General features: G+C 55.2%; 1 protein-coding gene across 1 annotated transcript in view; it reads left to right on the top strand.

Annotated features, from left to right (window-relative positions):
- Nucleotides 1-23572, top strand: part of LOC123754089 (RNA-binding protein MEX3B) — a 123875-nt gene that overhangs the window by 83597 nt on the left and 16706 nt on the right. The window contains exon 2 of the mRNA XM_045736249.2: nucleotides 18886-18972. Coding sequence (XP_045592205.1) covers nucleotides 18886-18972 — 87 coding nt within the window. The remainder of the gene's footprint in view (nucleotides 1-18885; nucleotides 18973-23572) is intronic.

The following is a 23572-nucleotide window of genomic DNA, read 5'->3' on the forward strand; positions in this document are numbered from 1 at the left end:
ATAAGATATTCATTTGTTTTCCTGGAGGTATTGTGTTGCGAAGATCAAGTTACCTTACAGCTGGCCGCCCCGTGTGGGGAATTAATGAAGTAGTAACTGTCTTGACATCTAAGATATCTAGATATCTTGTCAGGCGGTGGGGGGGAGGGGGGGGTTCAAACGTCCCCTTTGGCCTGTCCGTCTTGTCCCGTCAGTGTGTACAAGGGTGTGTCCGCTGTCATGTTTGACAGGTGGTTGACAGGGAGCCGGTCGGCCGAGCGGACAGCACGCTGGACCTGTGATCCTGTAGTCCCGGGGGCGATCCCGGACGCCGGCGAGAAACAATGGCCAGAGTTTCTTTCACCCTATGCCCCTGTTACCTAGCAGTAAAATAGGTACCTGGGAATTAGTCAGCTGTCACGGGCTGCTTCCTGGGGGTGGAGGCCTGGTCGAGGACCGGGCCGCGGGGACACTAAAAAGCCCCGAAATCATCTCAAGATAACCTGAAGGGTGTGTCCGCTGTGATGTTTGACAGGTGGTTGACAGGTACCAGTGAGAGTGGTGGCTGGCTGCGGAGAAGGGGAGGGAAGGCAGATACTTAAGGAGGTGGTGGTGGAGGTTGATGGCTTCAGCGCCGAGGTCGTTGTTCAAGGACAACACTGTTTTTGTTTGGCTCTGCTACCCGGCGCAAGGAACTTTGTCACTGTCTTGCCGTATAACCCTGTCCACCGCCTCCCACGGGATGGGTGGGGGCCTGGCCCACGGGAGGGGTATGGGTCTTGGCCCACGGGATGATTTCGGGGCTTGGTGTCCCCGCGGCCCGGTCCTCGACCAGGCCTGCTTTTTGTTACACATCCCCAGGAAGCAGCCCATAGCAGCTGTCTAACTCCCAGGTACTATTTACTGCTAGATGAACAGAGGGCATCAGGGAGAACGAAACTGCCCATTTGTTTCCGCCTCCACCGGGGATCGAACGCGGAACTTCGGGACTTAAGAGTCTGAAGCGCTGTCCACTGAGCTGTGAGGCCCTGTGACAGGTGCAGGTGGGAGTAATGTTTGCATGTTCAGTGGCCCAGATTTAGATGTCACTCGCATAATTGAGAACCTGTTGATCTCTCCATAATAGAGACGACGTGGTCATCAATTATGTTGCAGCCCCCCCCTCCCCCACCCCCCTAGTTAATTGGCCCCCCCGGAACTGGTTAGTTAATGTCAGTGGTTGGCGTGTTCCTTGGCTTATCACTGTCTTAGCCAGCATGTCCTGGTCAATCATCTGATCGCCTCTCAAGTTTGCGAACTCGAATTCAGAGTCGAACTCGGAGTCGAAGTCGAAGAATGTCTGTGTCTAGACCTTGGTCTAGGCGAGCATGTCCTGTTCAATCATCTGCTCTTCTCAAGAAATAATGGGTATAAATTGGATAAATTTAAATTTAGGAAAGACTTGGGTAAATACTGGTTCGGTAACAAGGTTGTTGATTTGTGGAACCAATTGCCGCGTAACGTGGTGGAGGTGGGGTCCCTCGATTGTTTCAAGCGCGGGTTGGACATGTATATATACGAGTGGGATTGGGTGGTTATAGATAGGAGCTGCCTCGTATGGACCAATAGGCCTTCTGCAGTTACCTTTGTTCTTATGTCTGAAGTTTGCGAACTCGACTCGAAGTCGAAGAATGTCTAGGCCTTGCGATTACCGTTGCGGTGATTTCTGGTCGCTGGGCGGGTCCTGGCCGAGGCCTCCTGTTGCACCAGTGTTGACCAAAGGTGTCGCTATTACAATTAATAATCCCGTACCGTGGCAGGGTGGTTACAGGTGGAAACTGCTTGCTGGAGGACCAATCACCTCTCAAGGGCACCCGGCCACTAAACCCATTCTTCAGGTTTGGTTTTTTTCCACTTCGCTCTAAACGTCTTAGTAATTGGCGCGTGTATTTTGTTTTTCCTTGTGGCCTTAGGCTTAGGCATTATTAGTACCAGTGACTTGTGTGTGTTTGTCTTGCTGGTAAGAAGGTATGGCTAAGAATGTTCAAGACTAGTTATTGGGAAGTGTAAGTTTCAAGGGCGTCCAGTCGTTGCTGTGGGGTCCCCCCCCCTCAACCCCTTCCCCCTCTACCCCTTCCCCCTCTACCCCTTCCCCCTCTACCCCTTCCCCCTCTACCCCTTCCCCCTCAACCCCTTCCCCCTCTACCCCTTCCCCCTCTACCCCTTCCCCCTCTACCCCTTCCCCCTCTACCCCTTCCCCCTCTACCCCTTCCCCCTCTACCCCTTCCCCCTCTACCCCTCTACCCCTTCCCCCTCTACCCCTCTACCCCTTCCCCCTCTACCCCTTCCCCCTCTACCCCTTCCCCCTCTACCCCTTCCCCCTCTACCCCTTCCCCCTCTACCCCTTCCCCCTCTACCCCTTCCCCCTCTACCCCTTCCCCCTCTACCCCTTCCCCCTCTACCCCTTCCCCCTCTACCCCTTCCCCCTCTACCCCTTCCCCCTCTACCCTTTCCCCCTCTACCCCCTTCCCCCTCTACCCCCTTCCCCCTCTACCCCCTTCCCCCTCTACCCCCTTCCCCCTCTACCCCCTTCCCCCTCTACCCCCTTCCCCCTCTACCCCCTTCCCCCTCTACCCCCTTCCCCCTCTACCCCCTTCCCCCTCTACCCCCTTCCCCCTCTACCCCCTTCCCCATCTACCCCCTTCCCCCTCTACCCCCTTCCCCCTCTACCCCCTTCCCCCTCTACCCCCTTCCCCCTCTACCCCCTTCCCCCGCCGTCACGTGACGTTAGTGGGCCCCTCTACCCCTTCCCCCTCTACCCCTTCCCCCTCTACCCCTTCCCCCGCCGTCACGTGACGTTAGTGGGGGGGGGACACGTCGTCACGTGACGTTAGTGGGGGGGACACGTCGTCACGTGACGTTAGTGGGGGGGGGGACACGCCGTCACGTGACGTTAGTGGGGGGGGGACACGCCGTCACGTGACGTTAGTGGGGGGGGACACGTCGTCACGTGACGTTAGTGGGGGGGGGGGACACGTCGTCACGTGACGTTAGTGGGGGGGGGACACGTCACGTGACGTTAGTGGGGGGGGGGACACGTCGTCACGTGACGTTAGTGGGAGGGGGGACACGCCGTCACGTGACGTTAGTGGGGGGGACACGTCGTCACGTGACGTTAGTGGGGGGGGACACGCCGTTACGTGACGTTAGTGGGGGGGACACGCCGTCACGTGACGTTAGTGGGGGGGGGGACACGCCGTCACGTGACGTTAGTGGGGGGGGACACGCCGTCACGTGACGTTAGTGGGGGGGACACGCCGTCACGTGACGTTAGTGGGGGGGACACGCCGTCACGTGACGTTAGTGGGGGGGGGACACGCCGTCACGTGACGTTAGTGGGGGGGGGGACACGTCGTCACGTGACGTTAGTGGGGGGGGACACGTCGTCACGTGACGTTAGTGGGGGGGACACGTCGTCACGTGACGTTAGTGGGGGGGACACGTCGTCACGTGACGTTAGTGGGGGGGACACGTCGTCACGTGACGTTAGTGGGGGGGGGACACGTCGTCACGTGACGTTAGTGGGGGGGGGACACGTCGTCACGTGACGTTAGTGGGGGGGGGGACACGTCGTCACGTGACGTTAGTGGGGGGGGGGGACACGCCGTCACGTGACGTTAGTGGGGGGGGGACACGTCGTCACGTAACGTTAGTGGGGGGGACACGCCGTCACGTGACGTTAGTGGGGGGGGGGACACGCCGTTACGTGACGTTAGTGGGGGGACACGCCGTCACGTGACGTTAGTGGGGGGGGGGACACGCCGTCACGTGACGTTAGTGGGGGGGGACACGCCGTCACGTGACGTTAGTGGGGGGGACACGCCGTCACGTGACGTTAGTGGGGGGGACACGCCGTCACGTGACGTTAGTGGGGGGGGGGACACGCCGTCACGTGACGTTAGTGGGGGGGGGACACGTCGTCACGTGACGTTAGTGGGGGGGGACACGTCGTCACGTGACGTTAGTGGGGGGGACACGTCGTCACGTGACGTTAGTGGGGGGGACACGCCGTCACGTGACGTTAGTGGGGGGGGACACGCCGTCACGTGACGTTAGTGGGGGGGGACACGCCGTCACGTGACGTTAGTGGGGGGGACACGCCGTCACGTGACGTTAGTGGGGGGGACACGCCGTCACGTGACGTTAGTGGGGGGGGGACACGCCGTCACGTGACGTTAGTGGGGGGGGGGACACGTCGTCACGTGACGTTAGTGGGGGGGGACACGTCGTCACGTGACGTTAGTGGGGGGGACACGTCGTCACGTGACGTTAGTGGGGGGGACACGTCGTCACGTGACGTTAGTGGGGGGGGGGACACGTCGTCACGTGACGTTAGTGGGGGGGGGGACACGTCGTCACGTGACGTTAGTGGGGGGGGGACACGTCGTCACGTGACGTTAGTGGGGGGGGACACGTCGTCACGTGACGTTAGTGGGGGGGGGACACGTCGTCACGTGACGTTAGTGGGGGGGGACACGCCGTCACGTGACGTTAGTGGGGGGGGACACGTCGTCACGTAACGTTAGTGGGGGGGACACGCCGTCACGTGACGTTAGTGGGGGGGGGGACACGCCGTCACGTGACGTTAGTGGGGGGGACACGCCGTCACGTGACGTTAGTGGGGGGGGGACACGCCGTCACGTGACGTTAGTGGGGGGGGGGACACGCCGTCACGTGACGTTAGTGGGGGGGGGACACGCCGTCACGTGACGTTAGTGGGGGGGGGGGACACGCCGTCACGTGACGTTAGTGGGGGGGGGGACACGCCGTCACGTGACGTTAGTGGGGGGGGGACACGCCGTCACGTGACGTTAGTGGGGGGGGGACACGTGGTATACGTATTCTGGTACGTGATAGAGGGGGGGAAGGGGGGGGTGACACGTGAAGCAGAGCTCTGGATCATATCTACATTTGTGCTTGTGGTCTGCTGGCCACACACAGGCTTTTGGGGCAGTCTGCAGGCTCTTGGGGGGCAGTCTGCAGGCTCTTGGGGGGCAGTCTGCAGGCTTTTGGGGGGCAGTCTGCAGGCTTTTGGGGGGCAGTCTGCAGGCTTTTGGGGGGCAGTCTGCAGGCTTTTGGGGGGCAGTCTGCAGGCTTTTGGGGGGGCAGTCTGCAGGCTCTTGGGGGGCAGTCTGCAGGCTCTTGGGGGGCAGTCTGCAGGCTTTTGGGGGGGCAGTCTGCAGGCTCTTGGGGGGCAGTCTGCAGGCTCTTGGGGGGCAGTCTGCAGGCTCTTGGGGGGCAGTCTGCAGGCTCTTGGGGGGCAGTCTGCAGGCTCTTGGGGGGTAGTCTGCAGGCTCTTGGGGGGTAGTCTGCAGGCTCTTGGGGGGGCAGTCTGCAGGCTCTTGGGGGGCAGTCTGCAGGCTCTTGGGGGGCAGTCTGCAGGCTCTTGGGGGGCAGTCTGCAGGCTCTTGGGGGGCAGTCTGCAGGCTCTTGGGGGGCAGTCTGCAGGCTGCAGGCTCTTGGGGGGCAGTCTGCAGGCTCTTGGGGGGCAGTCTGCAGGCTTTTGGGGGGCAGTCTGCAGGCTTTTGGGGCAGTCTGCAGGCTCTTGGGGGGCAGTCTGCAGGCTTTTGGGGCAGTCTGCAGGCTTTTGGGGGGCAGTCTGCAGGCTTTTGGGGGGCAGTCTGCAGGCTTTTGGGGGGCAGTCTGCTGGCTCTTGTGACCAGTCTGCTGACTAGGGTAGACATATTTGCATATAACACTATAGGAGCAAAACTTGTTCTTGTCTCGTTAAGGTCATGTGGGTTGGGCGTGGGGGAGGATGGGTGACCGTGGGGGGGGGTGGTCTTCTCCCCCTCCTATCCAATCCCCCCCTATCCCCTCTCCTATCACCCCCCCCCCCTGGGCGTGGGGGAGGATGGGTGACCGTGGGGGGGGGGGGTTGTCTTCTCCCCCTCCTATCCAATCCCCCCCTATCCCCTCTCCTATCACTCCCCCCTGGGCGTGGGGGGGGGGTGGTCTTCTCCCCCTCCTATCCAATCCCCCCCTATCCCCTCTCCTATCACCCCCCCCCTCCTTCCAAGAATACTATTCGGCTCCTGTTAATGTTCTATGTAACTCAAGAAATCCACCTGATAGCTGGGTGGACAGCGCTTCGGATTCGTAGTCCTGAGGTTCCGGGTTCGATCCCCGGTGGAGACAAATGGGCAAAATGTTTCTTTCACCCTAATACTTCACCCCCCCCCCCCCTGTTCACCTAGCAGTAAAATAGGTACCTTGGTGTTAGTCAGCTGTCACGGGCTGCTTCCTGGGGGTGTGGAGGCCTGGTCGAGGACCGGGCCGCGGGGACGTTAAGCCCCGAAATCATCTCAAGATAACCTCAAGATTGCTTGCACACACACTGGCTAAGCAAACAAGGAACGAGGCAGTGAAAGTTTGTTTGATTACACGTACAAACAGGCCAGGGATACCTTGCTTTGATACTTAGATTTTGCGTCATTGCTTTCTTAGATTTTGCGTCATTGCTTTCTTAGATTTTGCGTCATTGCTTTCTTAGATTTTGCGTCATTGCTTTCTTAGATTTTGCGTCATTGCTTTGTTAGATTTTGCGTCATTGCTTTGTTAGATTTTGCGTCATTGCTTTGTTAGATTTTGCGTCATTGCTTTGTTAGATTTTGCGTCATTGCTTTGTTAGATTTTGCGTCATTGCTTTGTTAGATTTTGCGTCATTGCTTTGTTAGATTTTGCGTCATTGCTTTCTTAGATTTTGCGTCATTGCTTTCTTAGATTTTGCGTCATTGCTTTCTTAGATTTTGCGTCATTGCTTTCTTAGATTTTGCGTCATTGCTTTCTTAGATTTTGCGTCATTGCTTTCTTAGATTTTGCGTCATTGCTTTCTTAGATTTTGCGTCATTGCTTTCTTAGATTTTGCGTCATTGCTTTCTTAGATTTTGCGTCATTGCTTTCTTAGATTTTGCGTCATTGCTTTCTTAGATTTTGCGTCATTGCTTTCTTAGATTTTGCGTCATTGCTTTCTTAGATTTTGCGTCATTGCTTTCTTAGATTTTGCGTCATTGCTTTGATTCTTAGATTTTGCGTCATTGCTTTGATTTAAGGTCCTTAAGACAAGCTAGGCACTTGGGAGATTAGGACAAGGAGCTGGGATAGGCCGGAGGGCTGGAATGATGTCCTAACCATCAGGATAGTCATGGAACTATCTCCACCACGAAGCTGTACCACATGCCAAGTGGTTAGACCATTCAGATTCATGAAGCAGTTACCCAAGCACCTACGAACCTGGGGCCAGATTGGCAAAGCACTTACGAACCTGGGGCCAGATTCATGAAGCAGTTACCCAAGCACCTACGAACCTGGGGCCAGATTCATGAAGCAGTTACCCAAGCACCTACGAACCTGGGGCCAGATTGGCAAAGCACTTACGAACCTGGGGCCAGATTCATGAAGAAGTTACCCAAGCACCTACGAACCTGGGGCCAGATTCATGAAGCAGTTACCCAAGCACCTACGAACCTGGGGCCAGATTGGCAAAGCACTTACGAACCTGGGGCCAGATTCACGAAGCAGTTACGCAAGCACTTACGAACCTGTCCATCTTTTGAACAAATCCCCAAGAGCCGTGACGAGAATTCGGCAGCGTTTGGGATGCTCCCGGACGCAGGTTCGAATCCTCGTCACGGCCCTTGTGGATTTGTTCATTTGATGCATCGTGTCTGTACATCTTTTCTCAAACTTTGGCGGCTTTGTTTACAATTATTAAACAGTTAATGAGCTCCGAAGCACCAGGAGGCTGTTTATAACAATAACAACAGTTGATTGGCAAGTTTTCATGCTTGTAAACTGTTTAATAAATGTAACCAAAGCCGCTAAAGACTGAGGAAAGATGTACACGTTCGTAAGTGCTTGCGTAACTGCTTCGTGAATCTGGCCCCAGGTTCGTAAGTGCTTTGCCAATCTGGCCCCAGGTTCGTAGGTGCTTGGGAAACTGCTTCATGAATCTGGCCCCAGGTTCGTAAGTGCTTGCGTAACTGCTTCGTGAATCTGGCTCCAGATTAGGTGCTTGCATAACTGCTTCGTGAATCTGGCCCCAGGTTCGTAGATGCTTGGGTAACTGCTTCAAGAATCTGGCTCCAGATTAGTAGGTGCTTGCGTAACTGCTTCGTGAATCTGGCCCCAGGTTCGTAGATGCTTGGGTAACTGCTTCATGAATCTGGCTCCAGATTAGTAGGTGCTTGCGTAACCGCTTCATGAATCTGGCCCCAGGTTCGTAAGTGCTTGCGTAACTGCTTCACGAATCTGGCCCAGGTTCGTAAGTGCTTGCGTAACTGCTTCGGGAATCTGGCCCCAGGTTCGTAAGTGCCTGCGTAACTGCTTCGTGAATCTGGCCCCAGGTTCGTAGGTGCTTGGGTAACTGCTTCGTGAATCTGGCCCCAGGTTCGTAAGTGCTTGCATAACGGCTTCTTGAACCTGGCCCCAGGTTTGTAGGTGCCTGGATAACTGCTTCATGAATCTGGCCCCAGGTTCGTAAGTGCTTCGTGAATCTGGCCCCAGGTTCGTAGATGCTTGTGTAACTGCTTCGTGAATCTGGCCCCCAGGTTCGTAGATGCTTGGGTAACTGCTTCGTGAATCTGGCCCCCAGGTTCGTAGGTGCTTGTGTAACTGCTTCGTGAATCTGGCCCCAGGTTCGTAGATGCTTGTGTAACTGCTTCGTGAATCTGGCCCCAGGTTCGTAGATGCCTGCGTAACGGCTTCGTGAATCTGGCCCCAGGTTCGTAGATGCTTGTGTAACTGCTTCATGAATCTGGCTCCAGGTTCGTAAGTGCTTCGTGAATCTGGCCCCAGTTCGCTATTGAACTTGCCAAGGTCAAGAGTCCTCAGAGAGGAGTATAATTAAGTCCGGCTGGAAACAATGGGCTGCCAGCCACACAGGGTACAGGATCTGTACCCTGTGTACCCTGGCTTCGAGGGCCGGGCTCTGGCAGTAGGAAAACACTAGAGATCCTCTTCAGGTAGGCTCCAGGTACGGTGTGGTGCCGTCTGGAGTAAGTCTAGTCGATATGGGAGACGCAGGTTCACGGGCTCGCCATAGACCGTGCTACATGGCTACTTCCTTCTGAGTAGCTAAATATGAAACAACAACATTATTCAAGATCATTGCATGGTTCATTCCTGTGGTCCCGGGTTCGATCCCGGGCGTCGGCGAGAAACAATGGGCAGAGTTTCTTTCACCCCTGTTACTTAGCAGTAAATAGGTACCTGGGTGTTAGTCAGCTGTCACGGGCTGCTTCCTGGGGGTGGAGGCCTGGTCGAGGACCGGGCCGCGGGGACACTAAAGCCCCGAAATCATCTCAAGGTAACTTCAAGATGGTGTGGATATTTTTTCATCTTCTTGGGATGATTTCGGGGCTTAGCGTCCCCGCGGCCCGGTCCTCGACGAGGCCTCCATTACCAGGAAGCAGCCCGTGACAGCTGACTAACACCCAGGTACCTATTTACTGCTATTCTATTAATCGTCTTTAGTAATGCTCTTGATTTAGAAGGCAAGAAAGGCTTTTCTGGCGATAATCTTGTCTGAAAAGCCTCTTCTTGGAGTGGATGGTATGACACTTACCGGTGGCCTGGTCTGAGACCGGGCCGCGGGGGACACTGATCCTCGGAACCACATTAAGGTAACGCCCTCCTACCCTTCAAGTCCGGTTTTTGAGAGAGTAGAAGAATGCTGAACTTGAAGGTAAAAGTGCTTTTGTTGTGGCAGTTGGTCACCCTGTATAGACGCGCTCAACTGCTGCCCATGTAGGAGGTAGACCCCCCCTCCTCTCCCCCCCTAGTACCCCTCCCTCCCCCCCCTAACTCCTTCCTCCCCCCCCCCCTAACTCCTCCCTCCCCCCCCCTAACTCCTCCCTCCCCCCCCCTAACTCCTCCCTACCCCCTCCTAACACCCCATCCCCTAACACCCCCTTACGTCAGTGGGTCATTGGCACGGCCGGCGCTGAGTTGCCTCTGAGGTGAGGAGTTCCGCTTGTAACCATCCCCCCATAACCCCCCCCCCTCCCTTCTCCCCTCCCATTACCCCCCTGCCATCAGTGATGGGACAAGAGGTGGTCAGTATTATTGGGGGCGCCAGTGACCGCTGCGCGGTTCAAGGTTGAAGCAAATGCAGGTTGGGAATCGTCTTGTGTAGCTACGGTCGACTGCATCGCCTCCACGTGAGCTGGGGGATAGATGTGTCGGTCCCCAGGTTGCTAGGAGGATGTGGGGGGGAGGGATGGGGGGGTGATGGGGTAGTGGTTACTACTCGCTTTGGCAAGTAGAAGAACTGCCAGAACCCCATCAAGTAGGGGAAGGGATGATAGCGACTAGTAGGGGACCGGAAAAGGGAGACGGAACAATTTGTGGGGTTGAGAGCGAGAGTGCCTCTTCTCCCCCCCCCCACCCCACCCCCACCACCTGCACCCCATCTGGGGTGTGTGGGGGGGGGGGAGGGGGGGGGGGGTGCACAGCTGGGAAAAGTGAGAGTCGACATTGACATTGAAAGCTGTTTCCCCACTAGTCATTGTGTGGGGGTCTTGAACACCGCCGCCAGCACTCTTCCTCTTCCATTTATTACTCTCTGGGGAGGGGGGAAGGGGAGAAGGGGGGCTGACAGGGGGGCAGATAGCGGTAAAGGGGGGGATACAAAGCTCATTTGTTTAACCCATACTTCAAAAATATCAGTTAGTTTTGTGTATTTGTTTACAAAGGTGGCAGTAGTGAGGTGTCAACAAAGGTGGCAGTAGTGAGGTGTGGGTGTCAACAAAGGGGCCAGTAGTGAGGTGTGGGTGTCAACAAAGGTGGCAGTAGTGAGGTGTGGGTGTCAACAAAGGTGGCAGTAGTGAGGTGTGGGTGTCAACAAAGGTGGCAGTAGTGAGGTGTGGGTGTCAACAAAGGTGGCAGTAGTGAGGTGTGGGTGTCAACAAAGGTGGCAGTAGTGAGGTGTGGGTGTCAACAAAGGTGGCAGTAGTGAGGTGTGGGTGTCAACAAAGGTGGCAGTAGTGAGGTGTGGGTGTCAACAAAGGTGGCAGTAGTGAGGTGTGGGTGTCAACAAAGGTGGCAGTAGTGAGGTGTGGGTGTCAACAAAGGTGGCAGTAGTGAGGTGTGGGTGTCAACAAAGGCGGCAGTAGTGAGGTGTGGGTGTCAACAAAGGTGGCAGTAGTGAGGTGTGGGTGTCAACAAAGGTGGCAGTAGTGAGGTGTGGGTGTCAACAAAGGTGGCAGTAGTGAGGTGTGGGTGTCAACAAAGGGGCCAGTAGTGTGGTGTGGGTGTCAACAAAGGTGCCAGTAGTGTGGTGTGGGTGTCAACAAAGGTGGCAGTAGTGAGGTGTGGGTGTCAACAAAGGTGGCAGTAGTGAGGTGTGGGTGTCAACAAAGGTGGCAGTAGTGAGGTGTGGGTGTCAACAAAGGGGCCAGTAGTGTGGTGTGGGTGTCAACAAAGGTGGCAGTAGTGAGGTGTGGGTGTCAACAAAGGTGGCAGTAGTGAGGTGTGGGTGTCAACAAAGGTGGCAGTAGTGAGGTGTGGGTGTCAACAAAGGTGGCAGTAGTGTGGTGTGGGTGTCAACAAAGGTGGCAGTAGTGAGGTGTGGGTGTCAACAAAGGTGGCAGTAGTGAGGTGTGGGTGTCAACAAAGGTGGCAGTAGTGAGGTGTGGGTGTCAACAAAGGGGCCAGTAGTGTGGTGTGGGTGTCAACAAAGGTGGCAGTAGTGAGGTGTGGGTGTCAACAAAGGGGCCAGTAGTGAGGTGTGGGTGTCAACAAAGGGGCCAGTAGTGAGGTGTGGGTGTCAACAAAGGGGCCAGTAGTGAGGTGTGGGTGTCAACAAAGGGGCCAGTAGTGAGGTGTGGGTGTCAACAAAGGGGCCAGTAGTGAGGTGTGGGTGTCAACAAAGGGGCCAGTAGTGAGGTGTGGGTGTCAACAAAGGGGCCAGTAGTGAGGTGTGGGTGTCAACAAAGGGGCCAGTAGTGAGGTGTGGGTGTCAACAAAGGTGGCAGTAGTGAGGTGTGGGTGTCAACAAAGGCGGCAGTAGTGTGGTGTGGGTGTCAACAAAGGGGCCAGTAGTGAGGTGTGGGTGTCAACAAAGGGGCCAGTAGTGAGGTGTGGGTGTCAACAAAGGGGCCAGTAGTGAGGTGTGGGTGTCAACAAAGGGGCCAGTAGTGTGGTGTGGGTGTCAACAAAGGGGCCAGTAGTGAGGTGTGGGTGTCTACAAAGGTGGCAGTAGTGTGGTGTGGGTGTCAACAAAGGGGCCAGTAGTGTGGTGTGGGTGTCAACAAAGGGGCCAGTAGTGAGGTGTGGGTGTCAACAAAGGTGGCAGTAGTGAGGTGTGGGTGTCAACAAAGGTGGCAGTAGTGAGGTGTGGGTGTCAACAAAGGGGCCAGTAGTGAGGTGTGGGTGTCAACAAAGGGGCCAGTAGTGAGGTGTGGGTGTCAACAAAGGTGGCAGTAGTGAGGTGTGGGTGTCAACAAAGGTGCCAGTAGTGAGGTGTGGGTGTCAACAAAGGTGGCAGTAGTGAGTTGTGGGTGTCAACAAAGGGGCCAGTAGTGAGGTGTGGGTGTTAACAAAAGGGCCAGTAGTGAGGTGTGGGTGTCAACAAAGGGGCCAGTAGTGAGGTGTGGGTGTCAACAAAGGGGGCCAGTAGTGAGGTGTGGGTGTCAACAAAGGGACCAGTAGTGAGGTGTGGGTGTCAACAAAGGTGGCAGTAGTGAGGTGTGGGTGTCAACAAAGGGGCCAGTAGTGAGGTGTGGGTGTCAACAAAGGTGCCAGTAGTGAGGTGTGGGTGTCAACAAAGGGGCCAGTAGTGAGGTGTGGGTGTCAACAAAGGGGCCAGTAGTGAGGTGTGGGTGTCAACAAAGGGGCCAGTAGTGAGGTGTGGGTGTCAACAAAGGTGGCAGTAGTGAGGTGTGGGTGTCAACAAAGGTGCCAGTAGTGTGGTGTGGGTGTCAACAGCAGTAGTGTGGTGTGGGTGTCAACAAAGGTGCCAGTAGTGAGGTGTGGGTGTCAACAAAGGTGGCAGTAGTGAGGTGTGGGTGTCAACAAAGGGACCAGTAGTTGAGGTGTGGGCATAGCGGCGATGATAGTCGCTACCCCGAGGGTAGTCACTGTGGTGAACACGCTTCAAGGCGTGGTGCAGGGTGATGGTCAATAGGTCATTGGCTGGAATCCTTGTTAGGGTGTAGGAACACAGGCCCGCGCCTCCCTGATGGGGTTAGGGGGATAGGTAAGGTTTGTATGGGGGGGGGGGGGGGATGGCTGAGGCGGCCACATCCGGGGGGAATGTTCTCTTCAGCAGGGTGTGCGCGCCCGCACGCGCGCGCTACTCAGTGTGAAGACCCTATAATACACTATGCTTGCGGGGTGCCTGCGGGCCGCTGCAAGCAACAGCCTGGTGTATCAAGTTATCACAAGTCGAACCTGTGGCCGGGCTTGGGCAGTAGAAGAACTCCCAGAACCCCATCAAGCCGGTACCGGCTTAAAGCTTAGAGAAGAGTGTGAATGAGAAGGAACGGACGCAGTCTTAAGGGCTGAGGTTGGTACACTTTAGTACCCCCTTTGTGTGCTGTGACCAGAGACAGAAAACGGGGAGGCTCCAGCAGCCCTTGAGGTAAACTCTACGGACTCTAAACGTCCAATATCAAACGAGAAACTGAAAGTGGTGTACATTTGTCGTGCCACGAATGTGCAGTGTCGACACACACATTTTCGTGTACATTGGTAGCCTTATCCCCCCCTTACCCCCTCCCCTGTGTCCTAAACATTGATGAGTCCAGAGATGGCAAAATGTGCACAGCTCATCATGATGAGTTAGGGTGAGTCACCAGCACAGATTGGCTAGCCTGGTCATCAACTGTGGGGACCCCCCCCCCCTCTCCCAGAGAGAGGGGGGAGGGGAGGGGCTTTAGACGTGTCCCTCCTAGAGGGGAGAGGGGGGAGGGGTGAATATGACTCTAATGTGGCACTTCTGGCACTGCTACACCTGGGGGCCAGGACGGGTTTTAGGAAGCAGCCGCTACCGGGCTTCCAGGGTTCGATCCTCCTCCGCGTCCTCCTGTGTGTACTCCTTTGTCTGTCGTGTTCCCTGTCCCCCCCCCTCCCCCCAGGCTTGGGGAAGGGGGGGGGTTACTGGGGCAGAGGTTGAGCTATTTCTGGGCTCCCCCCCCACTCCTCCTCCCCATCCCCCCCCCCCCACTCCTTCCCACACACCTATTCCTCCGACCCCTGTGACCTTGTAGGTTGGCTCCTATCCCCCACACCCTCCCTGTCTGGCAATTCTTCCTCTCTATCTTCCCTTTCTCTCCTATCCCTCCCTCTGTCTCCCCCCCCCCCCCCCCGCCTGCCTCCCCCTACAAGGTGAGAGAGCTTGTAAATAATACACAAGTGGCAAAAAGGTTCTCTACCTATATACACAAAATGTCTGGGTTCGATTCGACGTCCATTAACCCCCTAAATATAATCTTTCTTCAATTTCAAAATCTTTCTTTGTTGAAAAATCAAGGTCGTCATTTTCCTCCGTGTGATGGATAGCAACAATCTCACATCCAATTGTATTAGTGTAAAGTGTATCCGTCATTCATACTATGATTTACACTATCTGTAGTGTAAAATGTATCTTTATCTTTCATACTATCATTTACACTATCTGTAGTGTAAAGTGTATCCGTCATTCATACTATCATTTACACTATCTGTAGTGTAAAGTGTGTCCGTCATTCATACTATCATTTACACTATCTATAGTGTAAAGTGTATCCGTCATTCATACTATCATTTACACTATCTGTAGTGTAAAATGTGTCCGTCATTCATACTATCATTTACACTATCTGTAGTGTAAAATGTATCTATCTTTCACAGCTTGCGTGTCTTCCGATGTCTTGCTCCGCCCCCCCCCCTACCTTCCTTGTGGTGTTTCCTGTGTGGGTTCTCAAGGTCTGGGTGTAGGGGGTGTTGCCCTTTATGTTGGGGGGAGGGGTTGACGTCGCCTGGGGTGTAGAGGATGGGGTGTTGACGTCGTCTGGGGTGTAGAGGATGGGGTGTTGACGTCGTCTGGGGTGTAGAGGATGGGGTGTTGACGTCGTCTGGGGTGTAGAGGATGGGGTGTTGACGTCGTCTGGGGTGTAGAGGATGGGGTGTTGACGTCGTCTGGGGTGTAGAGGATGGGGTGTTGACGTCGTCTGGGGTGTAGAGGATGGGGTGTTGACGTCGTCTGGGGTGTTGACGTCGTCTGGGGTGTAGAGGATGGGGTGTTGACGTCGTCTGGGGTGTAGAGGATGGGGTGTTGACGTCGTCTGGGGTGTAGAGGATGGGGTGTTGACGTCGTCTGGGGTGTAGAGGATGGGGTGTTGACGTCGTCTGGGGTGTAGAGGATGGGGTGTTGACGTCGTCTGGGGTGTAGAGGATGGGGTGTTGACGTCGTCTGGGGTGTAGAGGTTGGGGTCTTGACGTCGTCTGGGGTGTAGAGGATGGGGTCTTGACGTCGTCTGGGGTGTAGATGATGGGGTGTTGACGTCACCTGGGGTGAAGATGATGGGGTCTTGACGTCACCTGGGGTGTAGATGATGGGGTCTTGACGTCACCTGGGGTGTAGATGATGGGGTCTTGACGTCACCTGGGGTGTAGATGATGGGGTCTTGACGTCACCTGGGGTGTAGATGATGGGGTCTTGACGTCACCTGGGGTGTAGATGATGGGGTCTTGACGTCACCTGGGGTGTAGATGATGGGGTCTTGACGTCACCTGGGGTGTAGATGATGGGGTCTTGACGTCACCTGGGGTGTAGATGATGGGGTCTTGACGTCACCTGGGGTGTAGATGATGGGGTCTTGACGTCGCCTGGGGTGTAGATGATGGGGTGTTGACGTCGTCTGGGGTGTAGAGGATGGGGTGTTGACGTCGTCTGGGGTGTAGAGGATGGGGTGTTGACGTCGTCTGGGGTGTAGATGATGGGGTGTTGACGTCACCTGGGGTGTAGAGGATGGGGTCTTGACTCAAGGTAGGTAGCCTGGGGTGTAGATGATGGGGTCTAGACGTCACATGGGGTGTAGATGATGGGGTCTTGACGTCACCTGGGGTGTAGTTGATGGGGTCTTGACGTCACCTGGGGTGTAGATGATGGGGTCTTGACGTCACCTGGGGTGTAGATGATGGGGTCTTGACGTCACCTGGGGTGTAGATGATAGGGTCTTGACGTCGCCTGGGGTGTTGACGTCGTCTGGGGTGTAGAGGATGGGGTGTTGACGTCGTCTGGGGTGTAGAGGATGGGGTGTTGACGTCGTCTGGGGTGTAGAGGATGGGGTGTTGACGTCGTCTGGGGTGTAGAGGATGGGGTGTTGACGTCGTCTGGGGTGTAGAGGATGGGGTGTTGACGTCGTCTGGGGTGTAGAGGATGGGGTCTTGACGTCGTCTGGGGTGTAGAGGATGGGGTCTTGACGTCGTCTGGGGTGTAGAGGATGGGGTCTTGACGTCGTCTGGGGTGTAGAGGATGGGGTCTTGACGTCGCCTGGAGTGTAGATGATGGGGTGTTGACGTCACCTGGGGTGTAGATGATGGGGTCTTGACGTCACCTGGGGTGTAGATGATGGGGTCTTGACGTCGTCTGGGGTGTAGATGATGGGGTGTTGACGTCGTCTGGGGTGTAGAGAATGGGGTGTTGACGTCGTCTGGGGTGTAGAGGATGGTGTGTTGACGTCGTCTGGGGTGTAGAGGATGGTGTGTTGACGTCGTCTGGGGTGTAGAGGATGGGGTGTTGACGTCGTCTGGGGTGTAGATGATGGGGTGTAGAGAATGGGGTGTTGACGTCGTCTGGGGTGTAGAGGATGGTGTGTTGACGTCGTCTGGGGTGTAGAGGATGGGGTGTTGACGTCGTCTGGGGTGTAGAGGATGGGGTGTTGACGTCGTCTGGGGTGTAGATGATGGGGTGTTGACGTCGTCTGGGGTGTAGATGATGGGGTGTTGACGTCGTCTGGGGTGTAGAGGATGGGGTCTTGACGTCGTCTGGGGTGTAGAGGATGGGGTCTTGACGTCACCTGGGGTGTAGATGATGGGGTCTTGACGTCGTCTGGGGTGTAGATGATGGGGTCTTGACGTCACCTGGGGTGTAGATGATGGGGTCTTGACGTCGTCTGGGGTGTAGAGGATGGGGTCTTGACGTCGTCTGGGGTGTAGATGATGGGGTCTTGACGTCGTCTGGGGTGTAGATGATGGGGTGTTGACGTCACCTGGGGTGTAGAGGATGGGGTCTTGACTCAAGGTAGGTAGCCTGGGGTGTAGATGATGGGGTCTAGACGTCACATGGGGTGTAGATGATGGGGTCTTGACGTCACCTGGGGTGTAGTTGATGGGGTCTTGACGTCACCTGGGGTGTAGATGATGGGGTCTTGACGTCACCTGGGGTGTAGATGATGGGGTCTTGACGTCACCTGGGGTGTAGATGATGGGGTCTTGACGTCACCTGGGGTGTAGATGATGGGGTCTTGACGTCACCTGGGGTGTAGATGATGGGGTCTTGACGTCGCCTGGGGTGTTGACGTCGTCTGGGGTGTAGAGGATGGGGTGTTGACGTCGTCTGGGGTGTAGAGGATGGGGTGTTGACGTCGTCTGGGGTGTAGAGGATGGGGTGTTGACGTCGTCTGGGGTGTAGAGGATGGGGTCTTGACGTCGCCTGGAGTGTAGATGATGGGGTGTTGACGTCACCTGGGGTGTAGATGATGGGGTCTTGACGTCACCTGGGGTGTAGATGATGGTCTTGACGTCGTCTGGGGTGTAGATGATGGGGTGTTGACGTCGTCTGGGGTGTAGAGAATGGGGTGTTGACGTCGTCTGGGGTGTAGAGGATGGTGTGTTGACGTCGTCTGGGGTGTAGAGGATGGGGTGTTGACGTCGTCTGGGGTGTAGAGGATGGGGTGTTGACGTCGTCTGGGGTGTAGATGATGGGGTGTTGACGTCGTCTGGGGTGTAGAGAATGGGGTGTTGACGTCGTCTGGGGTGTAGAGGATGGTGTGTTGACGTCGTCTGGGGTGTAGAGGATGGGGTGTTGACGTCGTCTGGGGTGTAGAGGATGGGGTGTTGACGTCGTCTGGGGTGTAGAGGATGGGGTGTTGACGTCGTCTGGGGTGTAGAGGATGGGGTGTTGACGTCACCTGGGGTGTAGATGATGGGGTCTTGACGTCGTCTGGGGTGTAGATGATGGGGTCTTGACGTCACCTGGGGTGTAGATGATGGGGTCTTGACGTCGTCTGGGGTGTAGAGGATGGGGTCTTGACGTCGTCTGGGGTGTAGATGATGGGGTCTTGACGTCGTCTGGGGTGTAGATGATGGGGTCTTGACGTCGTCTGGGGTGTAGAGGATGGGGTCTTGACGTCGTCTGGGGTGTAGAGGATGGGGTCTTGACGTCACCTGGGGTGTAGAGGATGGGGTCTTGACGTCACCTGGGGTGTAGAGGATGGGGTCTTGACGTCACCTGGGGTGTAGATGATGGGGTCTTGACGTCGTCTGGGGTGTAGATGATGGGGTCTTGACGTCGTCTGGGGTGTAGATGATGGTGTTGACGTCGTCTGGGGTGTTGATGATGGTCTTTACGTCACCTGGGGTGTAGATGATGGGGTCTAGACGTCACCTGGGGTGTAGATAATGGGGTCTTGATGTCGCCTGGTGTGTAGATGATGGGGTCTTGACGTCACCTGGGGTGTAGATGATGGGGTCTAGACGTCACCTGGGGTGTAGATGATGGGGTCTAGACGTCACCTGGGGTGTAGATGATGTCCTGACGTCGCGTTGGTGACGTCCCAAATTTACTGGGACCTGGTGATTGTTTTAAGCAAGAGAGGATTGTTGTAACATTGTGAAGCATGTTTGATACATTGTTGTAATACAGGTTTTTATCTATTACAGGTTGCAAGATCAAAGCTTTACGCGCCAAGACCAACACTTATATCAAAACCCCTGTCAGAGGAGAGGAGCCAGTGTTCGTCGTTACTGGTAAGTTGTAAACCCCTGTCAGAGGAGAGGAGCCAGTGTTCGTCGTTACTGGTAAGTTGTAAACCCCTGTCAGAGGAGAGGAGCCAGTGTTCGTCGTTACTGGTAAGTTGTAAACCCCTGTCAGAGGAGAGGAGCCAGTGTTCGTCGTTACTGGTAAGTTGTAAACCCCTGTCAGAGGAGAGGAGCCAGTGTTCGTCGTTACTGGTAAGTTGTAAACCCCTGTCAGAGGAGAGGAGCCAGTGTTCGTCGTTACTGGTAAGTTGTAAACCCCTGTCAGAGGAGAGGAGCCAGTGTTCGTCGTTACTGGTAAGTTGTAAACCCCTGTCAGAGGAGAGGAGCCAGTGTTCGTCGTTACTGGTAAGTTGTAAACCCCTGTCAGAGGAGAGGAGCCAGTGTTCGTCGTTACTGGTAAGTTGTAAACCCCTGTCAGAGGAGAGGAGCCAGTGTTCGTCGTTACTGGTAAGTTGTAAACCCCTGTCAGAGGAGAGGAGCCAGTGTTCGTCGTTACTGGTAAGTTGTAAACCCCTGTCAGAGGAGAGGAGCCAGTGTTCGTCGTTACTGGTAAGTTGTAAACCCCTGTCAGAGGAGAGGAGCCAGTGTTCGTCGTTACTGGTAAGTTGTAAACCCCTGTCAGAGGAGAGGAGCCAGTGTTCGTCGTTACTGGTAAGTTGTAAACCCCTGTCAGAGGAGAGGAGCCAGTGTTCGTCGTTACTGGTAAGTTGTAAACCCCTGTCAGAGGAGAGGAGCCAGTGTTCGTCGTTACTGGTAAGTTGTAAACCCCTGTCAGAGGAGAGGAGCCAGTGTTCGTCGTTACTGGTAAGTTGTAAACCCCTGTCAGAGGAGAGGAGCCAGTGTTCGTCGTTACTGGTAAGTTGTAAACCCCTGTCAGAGGAGAGGAGCCAGTGTTCGTCGTTACTGGTAAGTTGTAAACCCCTGTCAGAGGAGAGGAGCCAGTGTTCGTCGTTACTGGTAAGTTGTAAACCCCTGTCAGAGGAGAGGAGCCAGTGTTCGTCGTTACTGGTAAGTTGTAAATCAAGTTAAAGTGATTTTTATTAAGATAAATACATCTCAAAGGCATGGAGTAGCTTTGGCTGTGTCAGTGTCCCTACAGTGTGTGGTAGGTCACTCAGATAAGATTTTGCACCCGCAAGATAACGTAAGATTTTAAGGGTTGACAGATGGTAATCTTCTTGTTTTGAGAAGCTGTTCACTTGAGACAGTTAAGCAAGTCCCAGCTGTGTCTGGGTACAAGTGACAGGATGAACAACCCAGCGGGTTTTCTTCCTATTGGGGAGTGTTGGACATGCTGCTATGGCGGTGTGTCCACTCACAGGATGAGTGACGCTGCCCAATACTGTCACTATGGCGGTGTGTCCACTCACAGGATGAGTGACGCTGCCCAATACTGTCACTATGGCGGTGTGTCCACTCACAGGATGAGTGACGCTGCCCAATACTGTCACTATGGCGGTGTGTCCACTCACAGGATGAGTGACACTGCCCAATACTGTCACTATGGCGGTGTGTCCACTCACAGGATGAGTGGCGCTGCCCAATACTGTCACTATGGCGGTGTGTCCACTCACAGGATGAGTGACGCTGCCCAATACTGTCACTATGGCGGTGTGTCCACTCACAGGATGAGTGGCGCTGCCCAATACTGTCACTATGGCGGTGTGTCCACTAACAGGATGAGTGACGCTGCCCAATACTGTCACTATGGCGGTGTGTCCACTCACAGGATGAGTGACGCTGCCCAATACTGTCACTATGGCGGTGTGTCCACTCACAGGATGAGTGGCGCTGCCCAATACTGTCACTATGGCGGTGTGTCCACTCACAGGATGAGTGGCGCTGCCCAATACTGTCACTATGGCGGTGTGTCCACTCACAGGATGAGTGGCGCTGCCCAATACTGTCACTATGGCGGTGTGTCCACACACAGGATGAGTGACGCTGCCCAATACTGTCACTATGGCGGTGTGTCCACTCACAGGATGAGTGACGCTGCCCAATACTGTCACTATGGCGGTGTGTCCACTCACAGGATGAGTGACGCTGCCCAATACTGTCACTATGGCGGTGTGTCCACTCACAGGATGAGTGACGCTGCCCAATACTGTCACTATGGCGGTGTGTCCACTCACAGGATGAGTGGCGCTGCCCAATACTGTCACTATGGCGGTGTGTCCACTCACAGGATGAGTGACGCTGCCCAATACTGTCACTATGGCGGTGTGTCCACTCACAGGATGAGTGACGCTGCCCAATACTGTCACTATGGCGGTGTGTCCACTCACAGGATGAGTGGCGCTGGCCAATACTGTCACTATGGCGGTGTGTCCACTCGCAGGATGAGTGACGCTGCCAATACTGTCACTATGGCGGTGTGTCCACTCGCAGGATGAGTGGCGCTGCCCAATACTGTCACTATGGCGGTGTGTCCACTCACAGGATGAGTGACGCCGCCCAATACTGTCACTATGGCGGTGTGTCCACTCGCAGGATGAGTGGCGCTGCCCAATACTGTCACTATGGCGGTGTGTCCACTCACAGGATGAGTGGCGCCGCCCAATACTGTCACTATGGCGGTGTGTCCACTCGCAGGATGAGTGGCGCTGCCCAATACTGTCACTATGGCGGTGTGTCCACTCGCAGGATGAGTGGCGCTGCCCAATACTGTCACTATGGCGGTGTGTCCACTCACAGGATGAGTGGCGCTGCCCAATACTGTCACTATGGCGGTGTGTCCACTCACAGGATGAGTGGCGCCGCCCAATACTGTCACTATGGCGGTGTGTCCACTCGCAGGATGAGTGACGCCGCCCAATACTGTCACTATGGCGGTGTGTCCACTCGCAGGATGAGTGGCGCTGCCCAATACTGTCACTATGGCGGTGTGTCCACTCACAGGATGAGTGACGCCGCCCAATACTGTCACTATGGCGGTGTGTCCACTCGCAGGATGAGTGGCGCTGCCCAATACTGTCACTATGGCGGTGTGTCCACTCACAGGATGAGTGGCGCCGCCCAATACTGTCACTATGGCGGTGTGTCCACTCGCAGGATGAGTGGCGCTGCCCAATACTGTCACTATGGCGGTGTGTCCACTCGCAGGATGAGTGGCGCCGCCCAATACTGTCACTATGGCGGTGTGTCCACTCGCAGGATGAGTGGCGCTGCCCAATACTGTCACTATGGCGGTGTGTCCACTCGCAGGATGAGTGGCGCTGCCCAATACTGTCACTATGGCGGTGTGTCCACTCGCAGGATGAGTGACGCTGCCCAATACTGTCACTATAGCCGTGTGTCCACTCACAGGATGAGTGACGCTGCCCAATACTGTCACTATGGCGGTGTGTCCACTCACAGGATGAGTGACGCTGCCCAATACTGTCACTATGGCGGTGTGTCCACTCACAGGATGAGTGACGCTGCCCAATACTGTCACTATGGCGGTGTGTCCACTCACAGGATGAGTGACGCTGCCCAATACTGTCACTATGGCGGTGTGTCCACTCACAGGATGAGTGACGCTGCCCAATACCGTCACTAAGGCGGTGTGTCCACTCATAGGATGAGTGACGCTGCCCAATACTGTCACTATGGCGGTGTGTCCACTCACAGGATGAGTGACGCTGCCCAATACTGTCACTATGGCGGTGTGTCCACTCACAGGATGAGTGACGCTGCCCAATACTGTCACTGGCGGTGTGTCCACTCACAAGATGAGTGACGCTGCCCAATACTGTCACTATGGCGGTGTGTCCACTCACAGGATGAGTGACGCTGCCCAATACTGTCACTATGGCGGTGTGTCCACTCACAGGATGAGTGACGCTGCCCAATACTGACACTATGGCGGTGTGTCCACTCACAAGATGAGTGACGCGAAAGGCCTCTCTCTCTGCTGGACACTCATTCCTCATATCGGACATAGACAAGGACACACACTATAGTACAATATACTTTGCAGCCGACAGGAACATTTTTATGAGAGTAGACAATATAGAGGACACGGCAAATCTCCGAACTGATGGGAATTTGTTGAATGAAGATGTGCAGAGTGAGAATTGTCACCATTGCGTAAGAGGCCATGCAAGATTTGTCAACACTGCCCTTGTACTCATGAGGGACAGTACAGCGCCTGTGTGTGTGTGTGTGTGTGTGTGTGTGTGTGTGTGTGTGTGTGTGTGTGTGTGTGTGTGTACTCGCCTAATTGTGCTTGCAATGATTGAGCTCCGGCTCTTTGGTCCCGCCTCTCAACTGTCAATCAACTGGTGTACAGGTTCCTGAGCCTACTGGGCTCAATCATATCTACACCTGAAACTGTGTATGGAGTCAGCCTCCACCACCACATTACTGCCTAATGCATTCCATTTGTTAACTACTGACACTGAAAAGGTTCTTTCTAATGTCTCTGTGGCTCATTTGGGTACTCAGTCTCCACCTGTGTTCCCTTGTTCGCATACCACCCGTGTTAAATAATCCAGCCTTGTCTACCCTGTCAATTCCCCTGAGAATTTTGTATGTGGTGATCATAGTCTCCCCCTAGCTCTTGTGTCTTCCAGCGACGTGAGGTGCAGTTCACGTAGTCTGT

This window comes from Procambarus clarkii, chromosome 6, assembly GCF_040958095.1.
Source record: "Procambarus clarkii isolate CNS0578487 chromosome 6, FALCON_Pclarkii_2.0, whole genome shotgun sequence".
NCBI classification, from domain to species: domain Eukaryota; kingdom Metazoa; phylum Arthropoda; class Malacostraca; order Decapoda; family Cambaridae; genus Procambarus; species Procambarus clarkii.